This window comes from Platalea leucorodia, assembly GCF_965183815.1.
Source record: "Platalea leucorodia genome assembly, chromosome: Z".
Lineage (NCBI taxonomy): Eukaryota > Metazoa > Chordata > Aves > Pelecaniformes > Threskiornithidae > Platalea > Platalea leucorodia.
In genome coordinates, this window is record NC_138858.1 from 80742324 (window position 1) to 80760378 (window position 18055).

The window sequence follows — 18055 nt, forward strand, 5'->3', positions numbered from 1 at the left end:
AACATTTCATTGTTCACAAAGAGCAGCGAAAATTATCTTTGAATATGAGTCTTGGTATGTGTTGGAAGAACCAGGCTAACAGCCAAAATCTAGAAAATGGAATTTTGAGAACAAAGAGAAATGGTTTACCTCAAGAATATTCCAGCAAAAAGCTCTGGCCCTTGTGAGCGCTCCACACCCAGTAAATTACAAGCAAATTAGGAACTGCACAAGTCGGAGATCATCACGTTACAACCAGCTAGAGCAAAGCACCATTTGCATATGGAGGCTCTCCGCTGAGCTGCATGGTCTCCAAAGCTGATGGGACAGCTCTTGTTTACTCTTAATCCAACAGTCATAAAACTCTTTAAAATGGCAGTTTACAGCTAAATAGGTAAAGCCAACATTTTGCGTTCCACTTAAGTCTATCCAAATACAGTGCATTCTGCACATAGTACAGTTTGGATGGCTTAGTCATGCTAGACAAGACCTTATTACTGAAAAATGTATGGTTTAATAGACTTGTAAATTTAAAAATAATTCTTCTAACATTTGTGTAGCACAACCGCTTCTACGCACATACCAAATTCTCAGATCTTAAAGCAATTATAAAGACAGCACAGCTGGGTAACAAAATGAACGCTGAAATCTATGCTGGGTATCTCCTGGAAATAGTTCAAGATTATATGTTTGGTGAGACCCTGCATTTCTCCTTATTTTCATCCCGACAACTGTACAACCATTTTGGATTACTCTCCTACGTACCCACCATGTTACGTTACAAGACAGTGCTCAGCTGACCTGGGCATTTTAATTTCATGTTCCCCCTCTCCTGATCTTCATTAGGAAAAGTAATAACACTATATATTTATGTTGTAGGGAGAGAAGGGCAGTTAAGCCTGCAAAACCAATTAGAAACCTCCAGATAAAACTGGCATTGTTTGGCTTCTGGAAGAAGGCCAGCCTGAACTAAATTTATCCGAGGCGAAGGCTTTATGGGGGTGGCAGGAGGGGGCCGACAGAAGGGCTGGGCGAGAGGAGAGCCTTCCCAGGGGCTGGCTGAAAACGCTCACGGCCGATGGCCTCCCACATCGCCTCACGCAGCGAAGGCGAAGGGCCGGAGCACGGGCGCGGCCGGCGCCATGCCCGGCCCTGCCACCGCCGCCGCCGCCGCCGCCGCGGCCACCGCCGCCGCCGCGCATGCGCGGCCACCGCCCTCCCGCCGCCGTCCGCGGCGGGGCGCGCATGCGCGGCGGGCGGGGTGGGTGTGCGGCCCGGAGCTGGCGGGAGGAGGAGGAGGAGGAGGAGGAGGGCACGGTATGTGGAGGGCGGTGCGGCGGGGCTGCTCCTTCCCGCGCTCCCCGTCTTGCGCCCCGCTCTGGGGCCGTCCTCGGCGTGCGTCCCCCTGTCCTCTGGCCGCGGCCTGCGCCGGGCCTCGCCTCCCCTCAGGCGGGACGGGGCGCCCGGCGCCTCACGCCGGGCCCCGCCGCTGCCTTTACCCCCCTCAGCGCCCGCCTTCCCCGGAGGACGTCGCCTGGCCGTCCCGGCCGGCAGTCCCCCGGCAGGCCGGGGGAGCCGTCCCGGCGGGGCGGGAGGGGCTGCGGGGCGGGCAAGGAGGAGGAGGAGCCGGCATGGCCGGCGGCTTGCCTGGCCTTCCTGGTGCCCGGGCGCCCGCGGCCGAGTGGGACGGATTCGCTGGGATCTGTTCGTCACTCTTGTCGGGGTGGTTTAAGAAAGGCGGGGAGGCGTGCTGCACAGGTGCCAGCGGCCTGGTATCTCTTTGCAGCTGCTAATTTCTGAAAGCACGTAGCGCTGTGAGAATTATGCTTTCATTACATGCACTTACCACAGTTTTGCAGTCCATCATCTGGACGGGGGAATTTGGGAATCGCAGACACGTTTACAGTGTCTGTTTTCCACACTTCCTCTTTCTTGGCATCCAGGTAGCATGAACACATTAACAGGGGCTTGGGTTGACTGCTGTTGAAAATAATGTATTTTCAAATGCTAGATAAATAATGTATGTCATGGGCAGACAGGATGATGTTGTGATTTAGGGCCAGACCCTGAAAAATAATGAACATTGCATGAGGTGCTGTCCCCTTTGTATTTCTTGTTAAGAAGAAGTGTGGTCTAGTTGTAATGGTTACTGAGTATTTGTATGTGGTGCTGCAGTGGTGCCAGTTGTCTATACACACACTGAAATAGCCGTATTTATGATACATCCTCTTTGAAAGGGGCGGGGGGTGAAGCAAAACTGGCCAGGTTCTCTAAGAGAGTTTTCCTTTTATCTCTAAGACCTCAGGAGGGAAGCACTCAAGGGGTAGGGAAGGTGCTCATTTGAAGCACGCTGTAAGCCCATGAAGCCACATTGTTGGGCCATTGAGAGCTGCACTGCTGGCATGAGCAGGAACAGTTGCTTCAGCTGGACTCTGGTGGCCGTCCTGTAGGCTCTGTGTCCACAAACACAAGAGTTGTTAAGGTTTTGTGGAGCCATTCTCTTCCCCAGGGAAAAGGTGGTAGGCCCAAGTGCATTCAGGTTTCTGGTCACCAGTTGGACCATACTGCTAAGGAAACATAAGTCAAAACTGCAGTGCTGTATCCAGCTCTGGGCTCTCCTGTACAAGAAAGACAACGCCATACTGGAGCAAGTCTGGTGAAGGGACACAAAGATGGTTAAGGGTGTCTGACATACAAGGCAAGGCTGGGACTCTTCAGCCTGGCAAAGAGAAATGTCAGTGGGATCTTCTATGTATGTATAAATACCTGATGGGAGGGAATAAAGAAGATTGAGCCAGAATTTTTTCAGTACTACGCAGTGGCATAGTACTACAAGAGTACTACATAGTACTACAAGAGGCAATGAGCACAAACTGATACATAAATGTTTTAATTTAAACAGAAGAAAAATTGTTTACTGCCATGGTAATTGAACACTGGAACAGGTTCCCTAGAGAGGTTGTGGTATCTCCATTCTTGGAGATAATCAAAACCCCACTGGAAATGATCCTGAGCAACATGCTCTAGCTGACCCTACTGTGAGCAGGGGGATTGGACTAAACAGTCTCCAGAGGTCTTTTCCAACATCAGCTGTTCTGTGTAGCTATGATTCTCTAATATACTTGAAGAAATGTATCTTCGTTTTACTTAAAGAAACAGTTTTTTCCCCAGTGCTTTGTTATTTTACTATTCAATTGCTATAAATCAGTGAAAGTTTTTAGTGTTCATTTTACCTGTCGGTACTAACATTTAGTTTGCTCTGCAGGTATCCTGTAGCATGGCAGGTGAAGAGGACTTCTTTTTGGAAGAAAAAAGATTCAAGCAGTACTGTGAAGAATTTATTAAACATTCACAGCAGATAGGAGATGGTTGGGAGTGGAGAACGAGCAAGGTAAAAATAGTCATAGTATTAATTTTTAGATACCCTTGCTGGCCTTTTTGAGCTGTTGACAACCACCCTAAGCTGGAACGTCCTTTAAGGGGGTATTGCATCGCGTAAAATAAATGGCATTTTGCACAGCTGGTCCAAGAACAGAATAGGGCCTAGGTGGTTTACATGAGAATTTAGGCCAGTACACCTATTGAATACGGTTCATGAATCCAGAGACAACTGCTGGGATGGTTTAGTGCAACTTGTTGTGTAACACAGGGGTAGGATTACCTGAGATGATTTCTGTTTTGATCAGAAAATGTCTTTTAAGGCATTATGCAGTCTTCATTTTCAGAATTCCCAATGGTGGGGAAACAGTCACAGCTCTCAACAAGCCTTTCAAATGGTTGGCTATGCTTAAAATTGAATTTGAAAAAAAAAACAAACCCAAAACCTGTTACTTTTAATCTTAGCTGTCTAGCTTCATCTTCCAGACATTGGTAGCTGTACCTTGTCTACTAAGCTGAGGACCCTTGTTTTATCAGAACTCTCCCTGTTGTGGTGCTTTAGATTCAGATCAATTCATCCCTTAACATTGTCAGTGTAAAAGCAAAACATGTTGAGCTCCCTGACTATTTGACGTGTTTTCCAATATTTTAATCATTCTTGTGGATCTCCTCTGAATCCTTTCCAGTATATAAAAATCCTTTTTTCAACTGTGGGCAAAATTAGACAATGAATATTGTATCACTGTGAAATTCAAACCATCCTACTCTGGGCAAGTGCTTGTGGTTACATGCCCAAGGATCACTTTAACCCTTCAAGCTGAAATGGCGCATAGTCTTTTTTCTAGATGTGTGACTTAATATTTTGTATTAAAATACATGTTATTTGCATACAGCAACCAGAATAATCTGTCTTACTAATGGTCAATGCTCATTATTTGCTGCTTCCCCATAACTTTCAAACCTCACCAATAATAATTACATATTGTTTCTAGGTCATTAATCAAAATTTTAAGTAGCATGGGGCCAAGACTAGTCTCACAGGACCCCATTAGAATCACTTGTTTTATGATTATTCCCCATTTTTAAGTTTCATTTGAGATCTGTGAATTAATCATTTTTTCATCCTTTAGTGTGTGTCAGATTAGTGTGGGATTATTTTAATTTTTTAATTTCTGCTTGTGGAATCAACAGTTATCTTACAGAATTCTGCGCATACATTGTTATGGCTTTTATGTTTCTTAACCAAACGTCTTTTTAAGTTACCCTGACGAAATCTATTTTTCTTAAAAAATAACTACATATACTGTATATATTTCTTTATTTACCGAATTCTACGTGACTTCTATTATTCTATATGTCTTCTGTTATGTCGCTTGGGATGATGTCAAGCTAATACGTGGATAGTTACACAGATTAGCCAGTATATAAAGATATATTGATACATGCTGGCTTTCTCCAAAGTTCTCTGAAACTTCCATGGTGCTCAAAGACTTAAAGAAAATCTGCAGTTCTTAATGTATTGATTTAAAAATACCTAATGATAGCCACTTCATGCTAACGTCCTGCTTAACCACTGCTGAAATGAAAACTTCATAGTAGTTATGGCTTATGGCTATGTAATTTGTATTTGTTCTATAATAACAATAGAAATATTTTTGAATACTTGCATTTCTACTTTGAATGCTTCTGTTATTTTCCATCTAATAATAAATCCATACTGTTCTAGGATTTCTTTTTGCCACACTTTTTTGGTGGGTGGACAATTAGGTTTTTGTATGTTCTCTTGCTTCTCTGACCAGTTTTCAATAATGGGTGGTTTGGGGTACTCATTATTATCTGTGTATTTCTTCTTTCTGCTGTAGAAAATTTACTTCTCTGGCTTTTTTTTTTTTTTTTTTCTTTAACAACTCTAGTGGTTTCCTGTGCTTTTATGAATTTTGTCTAGAAAAATCATGCTTGTACCATTTTGAAATGCCAGAAGTCATGGCATAAATCTATGCATCATTTCTACATAAGTAATTAAACATCAGCATTTGTAACCCTTTCATCACAGATGAAACAGAATTTCAGCAAGAAGCAGGATCTTGGCCTTAGATGCATTCTGTTTAGAAGTTTTTAAAAGAGTGCAAATATTAGCCAAGTGTTACAATGCACCCTTTCTTACAGGCAACCATTTGAAACTTTAGATTTCAGTCCAGCACTGTATTTGTGAGGATTTATTCAACAAAGAAAGATGCTCTGAGCCTCTACTGGGAATTTAATACATGGGTCAAAGTTTGAACTTTCTGTGAAATAAGAAGCTTTGCTGGAAATAGCAGAATGAGATAGATTTTTGTTCTCTCATACAAAAAAATTGGAAGAGGTTTTTTTTTTTTTTTAATGGGACAAGTTGGCGACTCTGTGATTTCAGTGTATGATAAAAACCTGGCCATTGAGACCATCCATTTGTAGTATGTAGTCTGGGAAGGAAGCTTTTCATCAACAAGATGTTTCATTGTCTTTTTGCTTTTTTATCAATATATGTGTTGTGGGTAGTTTGGGGCACTCTTAATTTTGCTGATGTAATGCACTTGGATCCCATTCCTCCTTCCATACTCACGTGAATAGACCCATTGATAGCAATAAGACCACACAAGTAAACCAGGCTTGTAGAACCGTGTTTTTGTGTTGCTGTGTTTTCTGTAGAGATTAAATGTAGGTGATGAAATACTCATTGTTTTTGTGGAGTTGGCTCTTGTGGCATAAGCTCACATGGCCCAAGCAGAACCCTATATTTATAGCTGTAAGTGAAATGTTCTAAATTATGTTATTTTTGTAATCTGCCTTTTATTCCCAGAAAAAAGGTGTAAAAAAGCCAAGAGCACCTCTACTGTAGGACCTGATGGAGCTAAACTTGGGTGCTGTTGTTAGGCATGGATAGCTAAATCCAGGTTGTGAAGCCTGCCCGCCATTTGCTTTCTGCTTTATGTTTGTGTCATATTTAGTTAGGTTAATCTAGGTAATTGTATCAAAGGTTGTATCAGTTCACTTTTGCTTGTGATACTCACAAGACAGCTGGCGTAGAAATGGACTCCCTTTCCACATTAATGGGATCAAAGTCCTTGCTAAAGTATCGATTTATTTACAGGGGCAGAAGTGTACAAAATACATAACACCACAGAGAGTGCAACAGGAGGGTTGCTTCTCTTTCCTGCCACCTCTCCTCTAGCCTCTGACATACAGCTGTCAAATACAGAGACTGCTAACTCCACATTTACACCTCTCCGTAGACACTTTTTCATGGCACTCAAATACTACAGAATGTAAAGGCTACGGAGCTTGGCTCCTTTCTGCTGACAGGAAGAACTGGTTCAGGGAGGTGAATGCTATATCCAACCCTTCTCTGGCAAAGCTCATTGTGCCTTGGGGCATTTCACCTCTGTGGGTGGCTGTAGTACTTTCTTTGCCGCTCTTAGGGGGATAAATACCAATGCAGGTAGCTTTACTCCTGCTGACACTCGCATGAAGCTCCGCAAGGAGAGACTTGGCAGAGAGCATTGAGAGTGAATGAAGTGGCTTTTGTATCACGAAGTTAGGCTTAATTTTTCTGTCACTGTTGTCCTCTGCATGCTTGATTCTTCATTGCACAGAATGCAGTTTGTTCTGCAGCCAGGACATCCAGCAAAGTTTGATGGATTCATGCTCTTGATGAGATCTAGTGAGAAAATAAGGCATGCAGTAGGAGAAGTTATGAACAAGGTAATTGCTCATAGCATGATTCGTGCTTAAAAATTCATGGACAAAAATACATGTAAGGAACATTATCATTTTTTATCAGGTGTGACAGCTGATGAGAACAAAGTAAACAAATAGCCTATAGCAGATTCTGGAGGTACATATATCCTACAGTGTCCTTGAAAAGAGAGAACCGGTGTGTCAGAATAAAACCTGTGTTGATGTAAAGGTCAGAATACATGAAATAAATAAAAAAATATGTGTCAGCAATGACGGATTAACCAAAGAGTTAAATTATAGTTAAATTTGCAGCCTTGTCAAGCAATTTAATGCTCCATTAATGAATTTTGTAGAGAGACTTTTGAATAGAATCCTTTTTCATCAGATGTTGCGCATATGCTTTGTATGTTTGTCTAAAGTAAAACATAATGAAACAGCTAATAAAACCCCAATTTATTTGTTTCTGTTTAAAAATAGGTTCTTAACATGTAACTACTGTTCTTGTGTTCTGCATACTCTTCCTTTCAGATTGTACGTTTTTCCAGTGATCTGTTACTAAACTTTTTCTCTCCTCTTACTTCTAATTAAAAAAAAATGTTTCTATATGTGTGGAGATAATGAGGGCAGCAGTGGGGGGAAGCTCCTAAAACCTTCTCCTGACACTCTGAAATTGCACATCGGCCTTTTACGACAGTAGACCATGTGGCCTGGGAAGCAAAATGATAAAAAAGGAACTGGGAGAAGGTACAGCTTTGTCTGTTTTCTCTTATATTTGACCCTTGGAGGTGATGAAGAGAAGGGAACAAATTGTGGCTCTGCACACATAAGTTCTGAAGTGTGGTTTTTTTTCCCCCAGGACTTTTAAGAAATTTAGAGGGGGAAAAGAGCAAAAATAAACCAATTTAGCAAGAACTGGGAAGTTTATACTGGTGTGAATGCATTGCTTGAAATACATAGGTCAAAATCATTAATAGCTGGTCATCTCTTCATGACCTTAGTGCACTGTCTTCCAGTTCTTTGGCACTCATCCTGATCCTCAGGTAGCAGTTGTCTCATTCAATTAATACCTATATTAAATGTTATTTTTACTGTTCAGGTCTTTGACTTCCTTTAACACCAAGAACTAGTGTAAACTACCTGTGAGAAGATGCTGAAAAGCAATGCAGTCATCAGTGCCTATAAAAAGACTTGGAGCTTACACCTAAATAGCATGCTCTGTTTGTTTTCTAGAACAGTGATAGCATATAGCATTTTGGTTACAGAAAATTTTTTTCTTTCTTGTTTTCTGAACACAGGACCTTGGTGATGGTTATCTTAGTAAAACACACTTCCAAGTAAGAAATAGAAGCATCCCACCAGATCTCAAGGAGAAAAACAATGATAACATTGAACAAATGTTATTTACACATGTTGAAGTAAGTACAGATTTTAGACTTTAATGTTTATAAAATAAATAATGAACAGGATTTTAAAAAATACTATACTGTTAAATTTAGTCCCTCCAGAAAGATTTCAGATCTTAAGTTACCAGTGGCTTTTAATTATTCTTCCTACAGTTGTTCTTATTCAGGTGTACAGCTGTATTAGTGATGAAAATTGGGAGGAAATGGAAAGGCTGTAGCATCTTTTATGTATATATTTTCCTCACAGAAGGGTAATATTTCTTTGCACATTGATTCAGTAGCATTAAGGAAACTTTTTTTTTTGGTGGAAAAAGATTAGCATCAAGATTAGTTGCCTTAGAGGTTAATATTAATTAAAAAATGAAGAAAACTTTGAGGTTAATATTAATTTGAACTGATATTTACTGAATAATTAAGTTGTGTATAAGAATTTTACACTCAGTGTATACTTTTCTACTGTGGAACTAACTTAAAATACTGAGCAATTTTTTGAAACTGGTGGTGGAAAATAAAATAGATTTGGTATTCTTGAAGGACAATAAACTTCTTTTTTCCAGAAAATGAAAACGGTTCATTAAACTCAGGGTGAACTGATCTGAATAATTATTTGCTTGTTTGATTCTGCATTAGACCTCCAGATTATTGACTAATCAAGAGATGAACAGTAGAAATTCACTCCGTTGTTATGTTGTTACCATAAATATGAAAAGAAATCTTGGATTATAACTGACTGAAAACAATGTATTCTATATATTATAAACTGTTGAATAGATGGACATGGTGTATTTTCCAGTTGCGTTTTTCTGCAACAGTTCCTTTTCTTTTTTCATCAGCACACTGATTTTTATTTTCTTTTTCCACAGAGACTCTGGTACAGGGTTTGAAATGGGTATTCTTTTGGCCTGGTTTCTGAAGGAAATGGCACTTAAAACAATCATGCTGTCTGTTAGTCTGTGATGTAGTTGTTTCTACTGATTTTTGAGTTCACTCACAGGTTTCAGCTGTATTTTAAAAAGGGGTAGATACCAAAAAGTATTTGGTTCTTAAAATTTTTGTGAAAGCAGGTGGCTGGCTAGATGAAAATGACTTTTACTGGTAGGTAGAAGTTTGATCTTTATATTCTGTTTGTATAGTTAGTGCAAGTACAGGACTGGACTGTAGCAGCACCTTGGCCTCTCAGAGTGACATGAGGAACAGCTACGGTTCAAATGACGCAAGTAAGCTGGAAACAAGACATGGTTCTGTTACCAATAAGACAATTCGTTCAATCCACTACAAAAAAAAAAAAAGAGAAAATTTTACAACCCCATTGCTGATATACAGACCTTGATATGAATTGGAATCCATATAATCTTTAGAATCATTACTTTGCATTTGTTTGATACATACCAATTATAAATGTAGTATGTAAGCCATCTGAAGGGTAGCTGAAGCATTTTAAATTTTCCTTTAATTTAAATTCTAATATTTCTTAAAACGAAGGCTGGTATCAGTGCTTCAGAGGTTGTTACTTAATTGTCACTACGGCAGTGTTTGTATACTTCAGTCCTGACTTGTAAGAACAGATTACTGTTTATATTCAAAATTGCTTTTGATGATTGTGACTTCTTTTTTATAATGAATCAAGTCTTCATTACAGAGTATATTTTAAAAGAGCATCTTGTAAAAAGCTATTGAGTCCTTCTTCTGGAAAGAAGTATCAGCTACAGAACAAGTGTCACAACACAAAAAAGGCTTCAGAGCCTGCAACATACTGAAACAGAGTTTTTAATGTGCTGAATGATAAACAGTCTTTAATATACTGAAATACGATTCCAGGCCAAGCTCTGGTTTATTAAGATACTAATATTAATAATTACCTCTTGAAATATTGTGCAAGATTTCTGTGTCTTGAATCATAAAAATGTCTAGGTTGAAAGGGACCTTGAACATTAACTGGTCCTCTTTGAGAAGGAGCTTTTGTTCCTGTTACATAGTGGCAGTAAAGATGAAGAGTGAAGCAAGAAAAAGGTCTTAGAAAATTACGTAGGTTATAAGACATGAGGTTATGCATAAGAAAAAAAATTGAGTTTCTTCTTCAAAATGTTCACTGCCTAATAGAGATTATGTAAAATTTATATTCTTCATTGAACTGAAGGGTAACCAGGCTCTTAAAGTTATTTAATCTAGAAAATGGGAGAGGCACACCAATAAGTTGGAAAATGAAATTTGCTACGGATACATAAAGTAAAACTATATATTTAACACTAAGGGAAAGATGGAAATGGTGACTGTAGAGGGGATAAATTTGCTCAAGCATAGCAGTGCATGTATAAGATGCATGTTCTTTTCCACAGAAGTTGAATGCAAGAGTCCTGTTGCACTGTTCTAACAATCTGTTATTTAAATAGGTTTTGTTTTTGTAAAAATACATGTTGCACTCATAAATCACATGGTGTTATGGAGTTATCACAATCTCTTTCGATAAGTTATTGAACTACATTCTGATGAACAGAGTTCAGCAAAAGTTGTGGTCTTGCTGGACTTGGAAAGGTTTCCACTGGTTATATGCCTTCAATATTTAACATTTTTTTCCTTAGAAAATTTATAAATTTTATTTCTATATATTTGAAGTCTAAAGGAGCTCCAGGTAAGACTTAATTTATTTTGGAAAAAATTGTGACCATCGTCTGATAGTTGCGTATTTCACGAATTTCAGTTTCAGAATTACTGTTGTGATCTAGATTTTCCTATATTGTATCTCTACTATTTGTGTCTTATTGAGATATTTCCATCTGTCAGTAGTCTGATCTCCTCCTTCAAGGCATGGTAGGAGATACAATGCATATTTTTATGTAAGATTATTAACTAGGAACAGCAAGAAAGGAAAAAATAGGAAATTAAGGTCCAAGTAATCAATATCCATTGTTAGGAATAACCAATGTTGACAAAAAGACAAGGAAAAAAATGTGCTGTGCTATATGACAGGCCACAAGATTTTCCTCTCTTGTTCCTGGAAATCCATTTCAGAGATTACAAATAGAACATTAGTTTTGGCAGGCAAGGTGAAAATTAGGAGGAAAATTAGAAGACAAATTTTTGAAGCTGGAGGGAAATACAGGAAGGTTACCCATAGTGAGGATATAACTCCTATTTAAGTAATTGACTCAAAGACACATCAGGGAAGAGGTGATGTTGAATAAATTAGTAAGTATATCCTGTTGTAGCAAAGAGTACAATTAGGACGTTGAAACTGCAGAGAAGCAAAATTATTACTGTTCTGTTCATTTTTAATCTGTGAAGAGATACTGAAGTGTAATGATACAGTGCAGAAAATACACAGAATAGCTCAAGTAACTTTATTCAAGTAGAAAATCAATTATCAGTTATCACAGTATCAAAAACGTGCTAATCTTACGAGATCTCTAGGGAACCTGATCTAATTATTTGAAAAGTTTATTTCAGCTCATTGGTCATACGGACAGTTAATGTTTCCAACTTTCCATCTCATTGTCTGGTATCTAAATATTTGGAGCCTTCCTGGTGAAGGAGTGATGAAGAACTATGTATTGTGGTCTTTTCTACAGAGCAGTCTGTATTATAGGGTAGGCTTGGTTCCATTTACAACAGTTGTGTTTTCATCTGAAAACCAAGAATAAAATTCTGTGTGGGTTTCTTTCCACTTATTTTAGATATCTGCAATATAGAGCTTGTCACTTAAATCTTTGTTTCAGCCTGAGGAGGTAAAAAAGCATTTTTGGCTATAAATCAGTCAACCTATTTTAGGTGTCTTCTCTAGGAGAAGATGAGTCTAAAAGTGTTTTGTTTTTCTTCAGTGATGATCAAGGGAAGCTAGATGGTTAACCTGGATGTAGATGTCTGCATTTTGTCATGTGAATCTTATACAACAAAATATGGATCTGAGCTCATTAAAAGCAGTAGTAATTTTTGCTGGTGACTTCACTGAGGCCAAAATTTCACTTTGATGGAAAAGCTTATGCTTAGTTGAGGACTGTATTTTGTAAAGTAGCAACGCAGAAAAAGGATTTAAGGATAAACTGTTGGAGCAACTGACATTGGCTTAAGCTTTGATTGAAATCCTTACATTGAGGCTGGCATGCTTGTGCAGTGGAACGCTGTGGCCTTTGTGATACTGGCCAGTCAGAACTGGCAGTCACAGTCAGTACATGTAGTGGATCCGCACATGCTAGTATGCCAAAGTACCACCATTTTTGGGGGGGATGGTGGTGCAAGTTGCTGTATTCCAGCTCTTGTTGGAAATTCTTACTTGCACAGAGGTTCCTGTATTGCAGGTATTGTGAGATACTAAGGATCAGGTGATTGGCAGTAAGTTGCTGTAACAGGAGGCAGCCTGCTGTATAGGACCGGCAGGAATACAGCAGAAGCTAAGAACAGGTTTGGGAACCACTGCGCTGTACTGCAGCAAGTTGGCATGTTACCTAGTATGAATCAGGTTTTCCATTTTCTGGAACTTGAAGGCTTCTGTCGTGCACATAATAGTTAATTAATGGTTCCTTTAGCTCATTGGCAAACCTGCAGAATTCGGACTGTCTCCTGGTTATCCTTTGGCATGTCAGTGAACCTTTGATATCTGCTAGTTTCCAGACACACTCTTGCTAATTCCTGAGCTGTCCTAGGCAGTAAAGGAATTACCTTATGAACTCTCATGAGGGCTGTATAGGGTGTTGGGAGCTGTGAGAAGGCTCACAACTTTAACTGGCTACAGTGTAAGTGTCATGAGTTGGATTTTATTCTTTATATTGAAATGACCCGTAACACAAGCTTAGTTTAAAGTAAATGTAAAGAAGGATTTATGCTCACATAGATGCACTGACACTATAAAGGTAAGGTATCTGGAGAGAGGTATGCTTAAATGCTAATATCTACTTGGAGCAGTTCAAGGAAGTTTCTCTCTTTGTACTTGGCAGTAACTGGGTTGTCAAGCCGTTTACCTAACCAGGTTCCTGGGGATCCTGTTTTATGCAGACCCTGTTTTTCCATTTGCTATCTTACTAGAAAAGGATTGAGAATGTTCCTCTGGAATGCCATTCCCTGATTTCTGTGGATTTAGTTTAATGAAGATGTTTGTTTTAACACCCAGATTGGTAAAGAGAAACTACTAATGACATTGTGACTAACCATAAACAAACTTTTGACCGAGTTTGTGGAGGACACCCTTCCAAGCATTAAGATCGGACTCAGTCCCTAGGATATGAGCTGAACAGATCATAAATCTTTTAGAGTATCTTCCAATAGAATAAAAATAGCATGAGATGCAAAGCGAGGAACTAATACAAACACACAGCACCATTTGAAAATTTTTATGTTGCAATTTTGTTCTGGTTAAATTTTTATTGAATCAGTTGTTGTCTTTCTGTGCTGTCCTGACTTTATGCCAGATGAGTGTCATCTATACTTTTCCGCAGACAGCATAAATCTCATATAACCACCAAACTGTGTTCTGGGTAATTCAACAGCAATCTTCAGTGTATATTCTTTCTTGATCCAAATCAAGTCTGTCCTGCCAAGAGATCTGTCAGGGTCTGTATCAATGAACATGGAATTGTGTCTTCTTTTGTATAACTTATTTTATATGTGGAAACATGTTTCAAATATTTCTATACTGACAACCGTATATTACCCAAATTTATAAATGAGATCATGTAAGTTGTTCATCACAAGCTCTTCACTGAGACTAGATGCGATGATGACCAGCTGTGGGAGGTAATAAGTTTGATGAACTTAACCTGGACTTGGTTTTGAGGGATACTGTGGCACTGGTATCTTGACTGTGTGAGGCAGTAGCTTCTGCTTCTGCTGAAACTGGAATCTTACCCTTCTATGTTGGTGCGTTTTTTTCTCTTTTCAATCATCCTCCTTTTTTCCAGTCTAAGTAAATCACAGTGAACAGAATGGTTTTTCCTCCCTATGATTGAAACTATTCAAATGCTACAAAGTCATATTTCACTTACTTTATTATGAGCCTAGGTAGCCAACTGCACTGAAACGATGTCTTTCATTCTAGACTTTAGTATTTACCATCAGCTGTATCCAACTCCAGCCTTTGTTAAGTGCTATGTAGACACATTTTAAACAAGGACAGAACAATTACATGTATTATTACATGAATTGTTGATAAGGTGAAAAATACTGTACAAAATTCAAAATGAAGACAGTCCTCCTGCCTTAAAGAGCTTATATTCTAAAGAGTAAAGTAGGAAAATCTGGATTCACTTTATGCATTCTTTTTGTTTGTTATTCAAATGGCTCAAGGGAAGCAATAACTTGGAGTAATAATTCTCTGTGTGTGGTTTGTCTCAGCTCTTCTGGGTATTGCAGAAGACGTGAGTCAGCGTGGAACCATTCTGAAGCTACAGCCATTGCTACTTTATGAAGGAGTGGGCAGGTTGGGAATGTTGAAGGTCTGTTAATACCTGATGTTGTGTTTGGAAAATGAGCGCTGAGCTTCACAAATATGTTGATTAAGTTATGTACTTGCTTTTACGTGGACTCCACCTTTGCTGGCAGATGTTCATTAGCGTTATTGAAGATCTGCCTGATGGAGTATGTGGGAATGAGTCTGACATTTTCCTTAAACTTCATAATACCATGTGATTTGCTGTTCAGCTGTGCTGTTCAGTTTATAACAACTAGAAAATTACAATTCTTAGTAATTATTAATCATTTTTTCTCTAAACAAATCCAGTATTTTTAGAATTAAGAACAACTCCTTTTTTTGTGCAAAAGTAAATAAGATGAACTCAGTGTAAACATTTGCATAACCACAGTATTTGTTGGATGGTTAAAAAATGTGAATTGAAAACCCAGCAAACAGTACTTAAGGAGAAAAATGTAAATATATTTAATGGAATCCAGCACTCACTGCAGAAAATAATGAAAGGACCTTGGTAAAGAGGGAGAAAGTCAAGTATTACATACCTAAAACATCAGTCTAATGAATGATCTGAGCTTCAGAGCAGTGCAGTTGCTCCGAAACAGGTGAGTTTACCCGTAGTCTTTTCCATGATTTCCTTGTTGCTCTGAGAAGGGAAGTAAATCATGCTGCATCTGTATTCAACCCAAAATGTGTTCCCTTGAAAAACTGATGTGGGAAGCTTTGGTAGCCTTGATAGGAAGGAAGTATTCTAATTTCGGTTTGTCTCAGTTGTACTCAGACCCTTTTCATCACTCTTGGCTTCCTATCCCCAATTCCATTAGGTCTCCCAGGAGCGAGCTCTTTCTTTGGTGCTGCTGCCCCAAATGTTGCTGGTCAGCCTTAATTGGGCCACAGTACATATTTGCGCCCCATAATTCTGTGTTAGCCAGACCAGTGTTTGGCCCCATCTTCCAAATTGCCTTAATGCTTCATTGTCTAGCATATGTACCAGCAACCTTTTCAAATGCCAGGTCACAGAAAAGAAACCCAAATTGTTGATGGAAACCTGTAAAAAAATAAATGGAGAAACCACTTATTCAAAGGAGATCTAAAGTGTGTTGCAAAATGCAGTGAAGATGTTTGTGATTTAGCTTAAAAATTTATTAATCTGAAAATGGAATTAGCCTTTATTAAACCACAAGAAAATATTCTGGTGTGGATTTTATTAACTGTGTTCTACATGAAAAGGCTTGGCAAAAGAATGACATTGTTTAGAAATATCAAGGCTGGAAGAAACTTTGGTGTAGACATTATACCCCTTCCTTGAGCTGGAGAAACCTCAGTAAAGGAAGAATGCTGTGGTGACAGCAGTCGTTTGAATCCCAGATATGTCCTGCTTCTGGAACTCCTTCATTGATGGGGTGTCTTAGTCTTCATGGAAGAGGCTAAGTGCTTCTGCTCCTGTAAAGTTCTGGAGACATGGGAAGTTTTTGTCTCCCACGCACAGACCTTTGTAGATCGTTTTCTGTGTGTCACTTCGGGATCCTGGCAAATCTTGTTAACAGTAGTTACATTTAGTTTTCAACAGCTTTGATGACATGCTGTTGGCTTGACTATCATTGTGGGTGGTGGGACTCTGATCTTAATTCTCCATCTTATACATTCTTTGATTGCTGTTCTGTTTTACCCAGTAGGATATGCTTAATAAGTTTTCACAGACCTTAGAAATTATATCAAAGCAAATATATAAACTAATAATGAAGCTTTCAGGAGAACTGAAGAGGCACATTGCATGACCTCCAAAAGTGACTTCTTTTTAGTTTAGATGTTAGCGTAGAGTGATTTCAACTTTTTATCTGCTGTCTTAGTATTCAGAGTTGTCACTTAATATTAGCAAATAAATGCTACATCAAACACAGAAAAAGATGCTCTAATTCGGATTTGGTAACTGAATGTGACAGTTCAGTTAGAGTTACCGTGGTTGAAGGCATGGTGTAATCCCAGGAGAATGTCTTCCTTCTGTAATAAGTAAACCTCCATTTCCTATGGATCACACATTGAGATTGTGGTAAGTGAAGATGGTTTTCCCAGAATCTGAACTTTGGGAGACTAATACTGCTGATGAAACTATTTATAAGCTCCCTCATTTGGCCTGGTGGTCCTGTGTTATAGATATATTCTTCTAAGAAGTATTGTTATTTTGTTTCCATTTAGCGCATTTTTTTCATGGCATCTAGAAAGTTGTTTTGAAAAATTTGTATGGGTGGTTTTACTGCATCTAGAGAAAAAAAAATCCAGAGTGAAGTCTTTAAAATTTTAATTCTTCAAGTGAAAATTTAATTAAATAATTTTTAGATGTGATTTAATTTCATAAATGTACACTTCTTTTTTATATGTGCCTTTTTAGTAAATCAAGTTATTATGAGATTGTAAAAAATAATTTTTAAAAATGGTGGTGCCTTCAACAGCAGTTGTCTTTGCCCTGTAAATTATGCTGTCTAATTTATCTTAAAACTGTGTAACTGCATATACAGCAGAAGTATCAGAGGTATGTAGGCCACACATTCAGATAATTACCTACCTGGGCTGTATGTTTCCCATCTCAGTTTGCTAGAGTAATGTCTTTTTTTACAAGGCTTGGTGACTTTTGCATCAAATGTTTTGATAGCCACATGCTTGACATGCCTTGATACCTGGGCAAAACATCCAGAGATTCTACCTTCCACAATTTGATCAGTGGAAGGGCTTGTGAGAAATTAAAATCTGTTTTTCTGTTTTCAATTTAAAAATATTACTGTAGTAGTCTTAATAAGAAAAACTGTTGTAAAAATAGACATTTCTTGTTTGTCATGTTACTATTAAAAAAAAAATGTTCACAATACAGTAGATTGTTGTTACAATGTATTTTTCTTCCTTGCCGTTTTTTTTCCCTCCAAAAAAAGTTCAAATTGAGCTACCATGAGTGGAAGAGATACTGAAGTGATGGTCCTGTCAACAGTGCTTATGGTGGCACGTATGGCCACGCTGTGGCATGCTATTATATTATTTAATATGTTAAAACTAATGTGTGTTGTAATGTAGTACCACTGTGGCATTTCCTAAGCAGTGCTGTACTTGGGGATAATGGCAATGAAGAGTTTGGGGGGAGCATATCAGTAGGATACAATGATTTTTTTGTCATGTATGAGCAAGCAGATACCAAACA

At 38.7% G+C, this 18055-nt stretch overlaps 1 protein-coding gene across 1 annotated transcript in view; it reads left to right on the plus strand.

Annotated features, from left to right (window-relative positions):
* Positions 1-3253: 3253 nt before the first annotated feature.
* The window catches only part of ATG10 (autophagy related 10), an 85173-nt gene continuing 70371 nt past the window's right edge, over positions 3254-18055 (plus strand). The window contains exons 1-2 of the mRNA XM_082335864.1: positions 3254-3370; positions 8367-8486. Coding sequence (XP_082191990.1) covers positions 3257-3370; positions 8367-8486 — 234 coding nt within the window. The 5' untranslated portion in view covers positions 3254-3256. The remainder of the gene's footprint in view (positions 3371-8366; positions 8487-18055) is intronic.